The sequence below is a fragment of the Monodelphis domestica genome, chromosome 5 (assembly GCF_027887165.1).
Source record: "Monodelphis domestica isolate mMonDom1 chromosome 5, mMonDom1.pri, whole genome shotgun sequence".
NCBI classification, from domain to species: domain Eukaryota; kingdom Metazoa; phylum Chordata; class Mammalia; order Didelphimorphia; family Didelphidae; genus Monodelphis; species Monodelphis domestica.
In genome coordinates this window covers 243,033,545-243,046,013 of record NC_077231.1, presented here as the reverse complement: position 1 = coordinate 243,046,013, position 12,469 = coordinate 243,033,545, and the positions used below count along the sequence as shown (strand labels likewise).

The window sequence follows — 12,469 nt, the reverse complement described above, 5'->3', positions numbered from 1 at the left end:
CACTCAAGGTTAAGTAGGGATGTCTTTCTTTTGGAGGTGTAAATTCCTATAGTAAGAGTTTGTAGACTTCCCTCATTTAAGGGTTAAGTATGGGTGTATTCCTTTTGTTGATTAATTAAAAAATAGAATAAAGAGAGTTAATCATGTCCTCACAATCTAGTGAGGTACTAAGTATGGGTTCTTAAGTTATGGTTAACCAAAGTTTTAACTCCAACTTGGCAACAAGAATAAAGGATTCCCTTTTCACAAGTGTAAACTCAGAATAGACAAAGAGAACCAAGAATTTCCTTTTACATAGGATACATTTCAGTTAATAGCTTGAGTAATCTCGAGATTCATTGGGGAGATTCATCTCCCTACCCCCCCTTGCCATTTTGACCTGCCCAGTCTCTGCAACACATCAAATATGGGTTTTGTCCACACTATGCTCAGTGCAGTTATGGGGAGCCCCAGAAGATTGGCCAAAGGATTCTAAATGGATGAGGATACTCTGGAGGAAAAGGAACCTTAAAGGGTCTTTAGGTGAATTTTAAGCCTTTTCAAACTCCATTGCCTTATTGATATTAACTGTTTCATCGGACAGTTTCTTACTATGTCTCCTTGATGAGAACACAAAAAGCAAGTCCTGGTATCTCTTTGTACCCTCTGTTGACTTTGGGATGTCTGTCTATACTGTGTTGTTTGGAGAAGAGAACTCTTGAATTCATTGCTCATATCTATTCATGCTTATTATATTTGCTGATTGTTGGCTTTAAAATTTAATGTTTTTTAAGTTCACATATCAAATTAATATAATATTCTATTACACTATGTCATTTTCAACTATTATGTTTTGGCCATTAGTTATATGTTCTGTTACATTGTGTTACAAACAAAAGAGTGGTTGCCAAAACTGTGACTACAAAAAATATGGGTTTAAGATTTTGAATTGCCAAAACTGCAAAGATAATTTTTTAGTGTCTTGATTTTATATTAATAATAAAGTGGTCACCATGGGAAAAATTCCCAAATATGAAATATCCAAATCAGCTGGGTTTTATGGAGATTTTAATTAATACAAATTAAGGAATTAAGGAAAGAGAGAGAAAGAAAGAGGAAATAGGGCCTAAGACATTGGCCTAGGCCTTTCTCCTTAAGAGAGAAAACTAAGTCAGTCTTTAATCACTCACCATAAGATCCTTCCAAGAAAAACTCTAGTGTTCATAGAGACCCTCCAGTTCAGCTCCTGAGCTCAACTAAGTCCAGCCACCAAGAGACTCCAATTCAGCTTCCTAAGCTGAACCAAGTACAGAGACCTCTGACTTCCTTTTAAAGAGAATTTTCTCCTATGTCACCTCCCCTAAATCTTCACATCTACAATCACAGTAGATGTTTTCCAAAGTACTGACCAGTTCTTAGTTTTTAGTTCTCACCTTCTCTGGGTAGATTATATCTTTTGATTAAGTTCACACTTCTTTGCCCCTTGCAAGTTGCCTGACCTTTTAGTGATTAATTTGATCTTCATAGGTACTTAGCACCCTTTTGTATTAGATCTAAAAATAGACCTAGCTTAAGGGCTTTTGCCTTACTATAAGTATGGGTTAAGTACTTTCATTGTTCACTAAGGAGTTTTACAACTTTATATTCACCTAAGGTGTGCCTAAGTAAGGGTGGAGTAATGTAAAGTTCCCAATACATTCCTTATCAAGTACCTTCATTGTTTAAAATTAGGAATAGTCTTAACCATAACCTTAAGATAATGTTCCCAGGTAGTCTGAGAAATTTTAAGATTCACAATTGTCATAATTTGCACCATCTCTCTATGACTAGGCTGAAGAAAATACCATTATAAAAGTCCATAAACAACCTGGACAAACCTTTTTTTTCATGGCAACATCATAGGGTGCTAGGTTTTTCACCAGATCGTTTATGGTCACATGTTTCCTTGACAGCCTTTTGTTCCTTTTTGCCTTTGTCAATTCTCAAATAGATGGTAATAGATGGACCCCATCAGACTGGTTACAACCTATATCAGTAATCTTTGGAAATTTTAATGAGCTAAAAATCTTAGATGATTTTAATGGGTTTTCAGAACTGATTTTCAGATATCTAGTAGCACCACTACCTCTGATTGATCATTTCCCCACCTTCAAGTTGTTTATAACAAGAGATAAGGGTCCATTTTAATAGTTGAAGTGAAGTGTAATAGCAATATTTTATTCCCCACCTCTACATTTATAAAAATGTAATGAATGAGATATAAGAAGCGATTTTCACTAGTGCATTCCTGAACTCCACATTGCAATGAAAGGGAGATAAAAATACATGCCTTTTAAGACTCTTACAGTCTCATGCCAGAGGAGTGAGGTTTCCCAAGGCTCTTGGTTACCACTTGATGGGATATAATCTCATCTGAGAGGTGGAAAAGTTTTCCTCGGGGGGGGTTGGTAACCCCTGGATGGCTCAAGGAGGTAGTATTTCCCATGGAGCCTAGTGACTCCTAAATGATTTTTATGTCTGGAACCATTCAGCTTATTCTACCCTTTAATCAGAATGATCTAGATTCTTGGACTAAGACATTGGCCTAGGCCTTTCTCCTTAAGAGAGAAAACTAAGTCAGTCTTTAATCACTCACCACAAGATCCTTCCAAGAAAAACTCTAGTGTTCAGAGAGACCCTCCAGTTCAGACTCAAAAGGTTTTTAGACTCAAAAGGTTTTCATCAGCAGTATATAGTTTGTTGGGGTTTTTTTTGGGGGGGTGGGGGGCTCTCCTGCAAAATTTTGGAATGATGACAGTAATAGATTTTGTTAGAAATATCTTTACCAAGGTGGAAAGACTGCCTAGATCTGGAGAACTTGTGACAAGTATCTATGAGTATCATAGGTTTTTAAAATGTCACACACCAAGTGGCTATAAAGACTCACGTGAATCCTAAAGATAGCATGTTTGTTTGCTATTGTCATTAAATGAACTCTTGTGAATTTGATACTTCTTTGAATGCACATTAGCTGCTGTACTACTGTTTTATAAAGCTGTTACTTGGTGAAAATAATGTGCACTCACAATGTGGATCATGGCCAAGTTAAAAAAGAAATGAATCTCATATTAGAGTGAGAAAACTGTGTTGTGATTCTGCTTCACTAACACAGTGTTACATGGAATGCGAACTATATATTTTTGATTTTTTAAAAAATTATTGGTGTTGGAGCCGGTTCTCCCTTGCCCCCCTGCCAGTACCCGGAGAGGTAGGGAGAGGGCGGGGGGAAGGAAGAGGAGGCGGGATTCGGGAGCTGCGCTGGCTGCGGCCTGGCACGAAGGGGGCGGCCCTGGCGGAGCTGAGACCCAGCGGCCCCCGGTGACTATGGACCCGGCTGAGGTGGTGCTGCAGGAGAAGGCGCTCAAGTTTATGACCTACAACAGCTGTGCCAGACTCTGCTTAAACCAAGAAACTGTATGTCTAGCAAGTACTGCTATGAAGACTGAAAATTGTGTGGCCAAAACAAAACTTGCCAATGGCACCTCCAGCATGATCGTGCCCAAGCAAAGGAAACTCTCTGCAAGTTATGAGAAGGAGAAGGAGCTGTGTGTCAAATATTTTGAACAGTGGTCAGAGTCTGACCAGGTGGAATTTGTGGAACATCTTATATCCCAAACGTGTCATTACCAGCATGGTCACATAAACTCATACCTCAAACCCATGCTACAGAGAGATTTTATAACTGCCTTGCCAGCTTGAGGTTTAGATCACATTGCTGAGAACATTTTGTCATACCTGGATGCCAAATCACTGTGTGCTGCTGAGCTTGTGTGCAAGGAGTGGTACCGAGTGACATCAGATGGAATGTTATGGAAGAAACTCATCGAGAGAATGGTCAGGACAGACTCTCTATGGAGAGGCCTGGCAGAACGGAGAGGATGGGGACAGTATTTATTCAAGAACAAACCTCCTGATGGAGTTGCCCCTCCAAAATCTTTTTATAGAGCACTTTATCCTAAAATTATACAGGACATTGAGACAATAGAATCTAACTGGTGCTGTGGAAGGCACAGTTTACAGAGAATCCATTGCCGGAGTGAAACTAGCAAAGGAGTTTACTGTTTACAATATAATGATCAGAAGATAGTAAGTGGACCTCGAGACAACACTATCAAGATCTGGGATAAGAACACATTGGAGTGCAAGCGAATCCTCACAGGTCACACAGGACCAGTCTTATGCCTCCAGTATGACGAGAGGGTGATCATAACCGAGTCTTCTGATTCCACTGTCAGAGTATGGGATGTAAATACAGGTGAAATGTTGAACACTCTGATTCACCATTGTGAAGCAGTTCTTCATTTGCGTTTCAATAATGGAATGATGGTGACATGCTCCAAAGACCGTTCCATTGCTGTTTGGGATATGGCCTCCCCCACTGATATTACCCTGCGAAGGGTGCTGGTAGGACATAGAGCTGCTGTTAATGTTGTGGACTTTGACGACAAATACATTGTCTCTGCATCAGGAGACAGGACTATAAAGGTATGGAACACGAGTACTTGTGAATTTGTTAGAACCTTAAATGGCCACAAGCGAGGCATTGCCTGTCTGCAATACAGAGACAGGCTAGTAGTAAGAGGCTCATCTGACAATACTATCAGGTTGTGGGACATAGAGTGTGGAGCATGTTTACGAGTGCTAGAGGGCCATGAGGAACTGGTTCGCTGTATTCGATTTGATAACAAGAGGATAGTCAGTGGGGCCTATGATGGGAAAATTAAAGTGTGGGATCTTGTAGCTGCCCTAGACCTGCGTGCTCCTGCAGGAACTCTCTGTCTAAGAACCCTTGTGGAGCATTCAGGAAGAGTTTTCCGACTCCAGTTTGATGAATTCCAGATTGTCAGTAGTTCACATGATGACACAATCCTCATCTGGGACTTCCTAAACGACCCAGCTGCCCCAGCTGAACCACCTCGATCCCCTTCTCGAACATACACCTATGTCTCCAGATAAATAATCATACATTGACCTCACACTTGCACAGGACTCATTAAAGTTGCGGTATTTAATGTATCTGCCAATTCCAGGACAAGCAACAACAAAAACAACAACTATCCAGTTACCCAGGACTAGCTGAGAAATGGGGCTTTCAGACTCATGTTTGAACAGAGTTGGCCTGCAGTCGACCCAGGATGGTCTGCTCAGCACAGCTGACTGCTAAAGTGCTGCTATCAGAAGATGTCTTTTATCTTTGGTGAATGATTGGAACTTTTAAACCTCACCCTTCCCTATTCCTTCTTCCTTTTCCCACTACACCTGTTTCCCCCCTCTTTGGTTGCAGGCACAGATGACCTATAAATATATTTAGTGTTTTGCCAGAATCTCTGTTGCTTTGCTCTTAAGCAGAAGAACCAGTGCCCCCTGAGAGAGCCCCTTCTGAGGGACAGGAGGATGCTGCTTTGAGCTACACAGCTCAGCACCCTCTGCAGACTTTAGAGCTTTGGGAGCATCCAGTACCTGACTGCCTAACCACCATTAATGAAGAAGAGGCAAAAGTTTCCGAATGCCTTCTGGGCCTGTCCTGAGTGAAAGAGTGTATGTATGTGTGCGTGGCATTCTTGTGGTTTATTACCACTTGGCATATCTGGTACATTAATCCAGGATCTCTGTTACTTCCCTTCTCTCACTTTCTTTCTCTCCTCCCTCTTCCCAGTTCTCTAACCACTTAGAAAGAAGATTTGTGAATGTCCTCAGCATGCATGAGGTAGATCAACTAGAAGACACCACACTGGAAAGGGTTAAAAAAATTATTCAGATAAAGTGTCCAGGCCAAGATTTTGCTTCAGGTTATCCCAGTAGGAGAGTCTTTAGTGGATACTGAGCTTGTAAAAGTGGTCCATAGGAACTAGCACTCTTTACCTCCTAGGCTGGCCCCCATCTTTGTCTGCCTTTGTTTTTCTGGACACAGCAGTCTTCCCGATTCCATGTAGAGCATTGGAAGGAGGAACTGATTGCATTTCCTCTCATTAACAATTAGATGTGTAATAAAAGCAATTGTACTTCATCTTAAATCCCTCAGACTACAAAAAAGGTTTAGAGTGACCAGGGCCAGTCCCTTGGGTGCATTCAGCATAACAGCTTACTTCTGCTCATATCAGGGTGCTGAGCATTCAAATGGTAACATCTTTACAACAATTGTGAACCAAGTAGTTGAAGAAATATCCAAGAGGGAAAAGATGATCAAGATTGCTTTGGGGCCAATAAATGCCATCTCCCCCCTCCCCCAAATAAAATCTAATCACTTTAAAAAAAATTATTGGTGTTTTCCTTGTTTCTATAAGCTGTAGATTATTTGAGTTTTCTTTTTTCTATCATTTTTTTGTACTTGAAGCACATTACCAGTATTATTGTTGTTGTTTTTATTGTGGATTTTATTTTCCACTATGTTAAGTTTAAAATGTCAATTAGCCCTACTGTCAATGCATACACAAAAGCTTTAGACTATGGAAACCTACCATTGATTGTTGCATATTATGGGACATTGATTAATGATTGTTTCTGATTCCAGGATAAGGGATCACAAAAGGGTCAGTGCCCAAGACAGGGGATTTGAACTTATTTTGGGGTTTGAGGAAGCAGCTGTTTGCAACATCAGATGCACGACTCCCTTGTGCCAGATCCAGACTTCTATTAAGTACTGTTTGTCTACCATTTTGGCTACCCTAACCCTGAGAGCAAAGGTAAAAGCAGACCATGGAATGATATTTCCCTTGTACTTCAAAAGCTAATCCCTTTTTGCTTTCTTCATAGTGTGGCAATTTTCTATATTTGTGGCTGCTTATTGGGTAAATGCATAATTGCTACTACAGGCTTGTGGGATATAAATCACTTTAATTGGGCCCTTATTCTAAGACCTGTTATGAGTTTATTCTTCCTTATTAGGAATTTTTATATATGATGCTTTGATATTTTATGTTTCATCCATAAGTTACTTTTTTCTCTTTTGTTTGGGTTTTATTAATAGTTTTGATTTTCTTTTGACAATTAATTCATATACCTTATAACTCAGCCATGTATCCCTGAGTGACCCATATGTTGGTTGATATCTTTCTCTGGAGTCAGGGGGGGTTGTATTATTATCATAAAATTCTACATTTATAATTTTTTTTCTTATTTGAGTATAATTTTAAGATAAGAAACTTGCTACCTCCCTGAATAAAGAAGGTGAACTGTTTGGAGAGGGTGACACTAAGAAGTCTGCAGAAACTGCACACTGCACCAAAAGGTACAGAACACAGTTTTTGATGTAGTGAAATGGAACTGTGGGGTGTTGAACACATTTATTTTTAATGTAACTTCTTATGCCAGAGGGGACTGTGCCTAATTGCCTTTTTTTGTCAATGCACCTAGCAATCATTGGTTTTCTTCTCTTTCTCTTTTATTTCCTTCCCATCCCCAAATTATTCAAATTTCCCCTTAGAAATTGCAATATTGTATGTACCTCTAGTTAAAGATCTTTAGAGATATAAGTTGGTTATGTGTACTAATTCATTGTAGAAACTAGGCATGTAAATCAGGTATATTTCTACATGCTTATTTTCCAAAGGAATCATAGTGTGTGGGGGGTTATATAATTAGAATTTTGCTCCCCAGAACTTTTTTACCAGATTCCCATGTTCCTTCTCACATTACATCCTAATGTAAGGAGTATATAAGTTTTGGGTAGATCTGACCTCTCTTGCTTTTTCTTGGTAACATGGGTTGAGGAGGCTGGGTGAGTGCCAAGGGGGAGAATTTTATTTATGTGTTATTTACTTAGGGGTTTTTTTTGTCCTTTATTTCTTTTACTTCAAGTGATTATTGATAAACTTTATAAAATATAATACTTGGAGTTATTGAACATTAATTATAATCTTACAATAATATCTCTATGGAGAGGAATTCTTCCTTTATATTTTTAATTGATTACCTTGATATTCTTGATCTTTTGTTCTCCCAAATGAATTTTGTTATTTTTCTTGTTCTCTATGAAAAAAAAAATTGGTTGGTTTAATTGTTATGGAAATTATAAGGAAAATTATTTTAGGTAGTATTGTTATACATCATATATTGGCTCAGCCTATCCAAGAGCATTTATTTAGGTCTGATTTTATTTGTGTGAAAAATATTTCATGAATACATTCATATAGTTCCTATTTTTGTTTTGGTAGATATGTAACCAGGTATTTGATGTTCTCGGAAGTTATTTTGAACAGCCTTTCCTTTTTTATCACTTGTTAGACTTTATAGTTGGTAACAGATGATTTTGATGGTTTTATTTTGTTTCTTATAACTTTGACAAAGTTGTTAAGTATTTCTTTAAATTTGGGTTTGATTCTCTAGGATTCTCAAGATATAATAGCTGCAAGGAAGAATAGGGTTTTTTCTCCTTATTACTTTCCTAATTCATTCAATTTCTATTTTATGCTTTTATTGCGTTAATTATAATTTCTATTATAATCTCAAATACTAGTGGTGAAAATATTCATCCATGTTTTTCCCTTGATCTTATTGGGAAAGATTTTAATTAACACCATTATGGATAATTACTAATGCTTTTAGAGAGATGTGGCTTACCATTTTAAAGAAGTTTCCATTTACTTCAAGGTTTTCTAAAATTTTATAAGGAATGGGCATGGAATTTGGTCAAATCAATTTTATCTATCTATTCAAATAAGCAGGCTTCTATTGGTTTTCTGATTGATATTATCAAATATGCTGATGTGTTTTTCTAATATTGAACCATTTGTTCATGCCTGATTTAAAACCATTCAGATCATGGTATATTATAATTGTGTTATAATGTCATAGTCTCCTGGGTAGTAGTTTATTTAACATTTTTGCATGAATGTTTATTAGAGACATTGGTCTATAATTGTATTTCTCTTTCAGCTCTTTATGAGTTATGTATCATTACCATATTTGTATCATACAAAGAGTTCAGAAGGGTTCCCTCTTCCTCTATTTTTCCAAATAGTTTATGTAGTATTGGATTTAGTTGGTTTTTGAATGTTTGGTATATATTTGATCTATATATATATATATATATATATATATATATATATATATAGGTTTAGATATAGATTTGATTTAGGAAGATTTTTCATTGGAAATTCTTTGATGGTTTATTCATTATTTATTTATTTATTGTATTGGTCTTCTTCCCACATCCCCCATTCCATTCTTTATGATATATATATATATATATATATATATATATATATATATATACATATATATATATTTACCCCCATTTTATTTTCCCCTTTCTCTTAGTATTATCATCTCTTTTATCCCTAGTTTTTCTATATAGTTTTTGAAATATCAATCTATACAGTTTGTCACTGTAACTGCTAAGTATACTTCTTCTATCTACTATCTATATCTACTCTCTATCTACTATATATCTATCTATTATCTATACTTCTATCTACCCTCATGATAATAACAATTTTTAAGAATTACCAATATCTTTTCTTAGAGGAATACAAATTGTTTTAACTCATTGGTCCCTTAATTTTTTTTCTCCTTATTAATTACCTTTTAGTGATTTTTCTTGAGTTCTGTGTTTGGGCATCAAAATTTCTGTTTAAGTCTGATCTTTTCTTCAGGAATTCTTGGAAGTCTTCTATTTTATTAAATGGCCATATTTTCCCCTGCAAAAACATAGTCAATTTTGCTTGGTAGTTGATTCTTGAATTTAGACCTAGTTCCCTTGATTTTTGGAATATCATATTCCATGTCTTTTGGTCCTTCTGTGTGGATGCAACCAGGTCTTGTGTTATCCTAACTGTTGTTCCATGATATCTGAATGGTTTCTTCTTAGCAGCTTATAGTATCTTTTCTTTGGTCTGGTAGTTCTTGAATTTGACTCTAACATTCCTGAGTGTTGTCAATTAGAGATTAAATGCAGGAGGTATTCTGTGGATTCTTTTAATCTCCACTTTTCCCTTTTGTTCAACTATGTTGGGTCAGTTTTCTTGGATAATTTCCTGTAGAATGATGTCTAGGCTTTTTCTTTTGTCATGATTTTCCAGTAGTCCAATAATTCTTAGACTGTCTCTTCTGGATCTCTTTTCCAGTTCTGTTGTTTTATCAATGAGATGTTTCATATTTTCCTCAGGTTTTGTCATTCTTTTAATGTTGTTTTATAGATTCTTGCTGCCTTGTGAAGTCATTTGCTTCTAGTTGTTGTATTCTAATTTTTAAAGACCGAATTTTATCCCTGGCTTTTTGGTCATTCTTCTCCATCTGTTCTGTTCTTTTTTTCTTTGTAAGTCATATTTCACTTTATTGCCTCATTTTTAAGCTATTCAATTCTGTCGTTCAGGACACTATTTTCTTATTTTAGATCATATGACTCTGTTTCCAGATGATTTATTTTGTTTTTTAAGTTCTTTCCCAATTTTCAGCCTCTATAAATTGTTTTTTTAATTGTTTTGAGTTCTTCCATAGCCTGAGTCTAATTAACTGGAGTTTATGCATTTTTCTTGGTGTTCCTTGGTCCTTCTCTGTTCCATTTACTCTTTGTTCATTACCTGGATAGAAGCTGTTGATTGTAATTTCTTTTTTCTATTTTGTTGTTTACTCATTTTTTTCCTTCTTTGCCCCCTGTCATTGGCTGTAATCTTACTCTTGTAATTATTCACTGGATCTGTGGGTTTGGGCTATTTTGTCCTGAAGCAGATTCTTCTCTGCTCTGATGATTGACTAGTTTAGACTGATGAAGTATTAAGAGCCCTGAGGCCAAATCTTTCCCAACTGGCAGCAGAAACTAAAGGTGAATGTATGGAGGCTGAAGGGAGTTATGCTTCCCACCCAGTTATCAAGATATTCTGTCATGGTTGCAGTATTTCTCCTGGGATCTGAGTAAGCAGGATTCTTATCTTACTACTTCTCTAAACTGAAAAGAAAATCAGAGAGAGGTTAGGGCTTAAGCACTAAATAATATACTCCTGGCCCCTGGATAAACCCAGGCAGGGAGAGTTAGTCCTTGGACCTTGGCAAAGCAAAGGACCTGGGGAAGTCTCTACTGAGGCTAGTCTCTTCAGAAAATCCAATAAGAAAGGAGTTATCCTTTCACTTACCATGTCTCAGGTCCAGTTAGAAGATTCTCCACCAACCTCCACTCCAAAGAATGAAGAACTATCTGTAGAACTGCACTCAGGAAGTTGTCACTCCCTTTTCTCATGCATCACTTCTTGTGCCTTTGTCTAATTCTATATCTACCAATCAGAGTTGAAGTCCTGCCTTATGACTGCCCAGGAGGCAGTCAGTCCATTCTGCTTTGTCATTCACCACTGCAAACATGGGTCACAGACCTTCCCCACTCAAGTGTGAATAAGGGGTTTGCACATTTGGTGATGGGCAGATCTTCCCACTCAGCTTTAAGTAGGATATTTACAGTTTTGGTGATGAAATCCTAAAATAGGCAGGGGTTACAATTTAACCTTCACAATCATGGGAGAGTTAACTTTAATCTTCACAATGCTTAGTATTGATATTGTTTCATTGATAAGGGTGCCTTTTATCAAGATATAATTTGTTTCCTTATCTCATCATTAAATAGATTTTTTCCTTTTGCTTTGTCTGAGAGCATTATTTTAGCCTCTGTTGTTTTATTTTTTACTTTAATAAAGGCATAGTCTATTCTGCTCCAGTCCCTTATTTTTACTCTCTGTGAATCTCCCTACTTCATTGTGGACAGAATATTGTGAGACACTGGTTTTTAATCCACTCTAGTGTCCTTTCCTATTTTATGGATGCTTTCATCACATTCATATATAAAGTTATACTAATTAATGATGTTTTTCATTCAATCTTGTTTTACAAATTTTTACTCTTTTTTATTCTTTAAGCCTTTACCCATTCGTCAATGTTTTGTTTTTGATGTCTGCCTTCCCCAATTACTCTCCTATTTTTGTCCACCCCATTCCATATTCCCTCTATCCTCCTATTTCTCTATAGAGTAAGGTAGGTTTCTATAGCTGATTGAGTATCGGCATTATTCCCGCTTTGAGTTATTTCTGTTTAGAGTAATGGTCAAGCACAGTGGATACCATCCCTCTCATCTTTTCATTCACTGTATTGCCTCTAATGCCACTCATAAGAGATAATTTACCCACTTCTTTCTCTCCTTTTCTTTTCTCCTCATGTGTTCTTCTTTCCCATTCTTTGATTTTTTTTAATATTAGCCCACCATTTTCAACTTCCTTTTTTTTCTATGTATACTTCTCTACATTTCTCTAATAGTAAAAAAAATTTCTTAAGTATCTTGATTACTTTAGGTATCTTGAATACTTTTAAGTATCTTCAATGTCTGAAGTATCATAGATATCTTATTTCAATTATCATTTTCTCAGATATGAATTTACTCAACTGAATCTCATTGAAACCTTAAGTTTTCCCTTTACCTTATTATGCTTTCCTTGACTATTAAATTTGCTAATAAAATTTTCTTTTCATATCA

General features: G+C 36.7%; 1 protein-coding gene across 1 annotated transcript; it reads left to right on the top strand.

The window, feature by feature from the left end:
• Positions 1-3,224: 3,224 nt before the first annotated feature.
• LOC130454625 (F-box/WD repeat-containing protein 1A-like) lies at positions 3,225-6,272 on the top strand. Its single transcript, XM_056799999.1, is given in 1 exon segment — positions 3,225-6,272. A coding segment is annotated over 1 exon segment (1,632 nt). The 5' UTR covers positions 3,225-3,342; the 3' UTR covers positions 4,975-6,272.
• Positions 6,273-12,469: the final 6,197 nt, after the last annotated feature.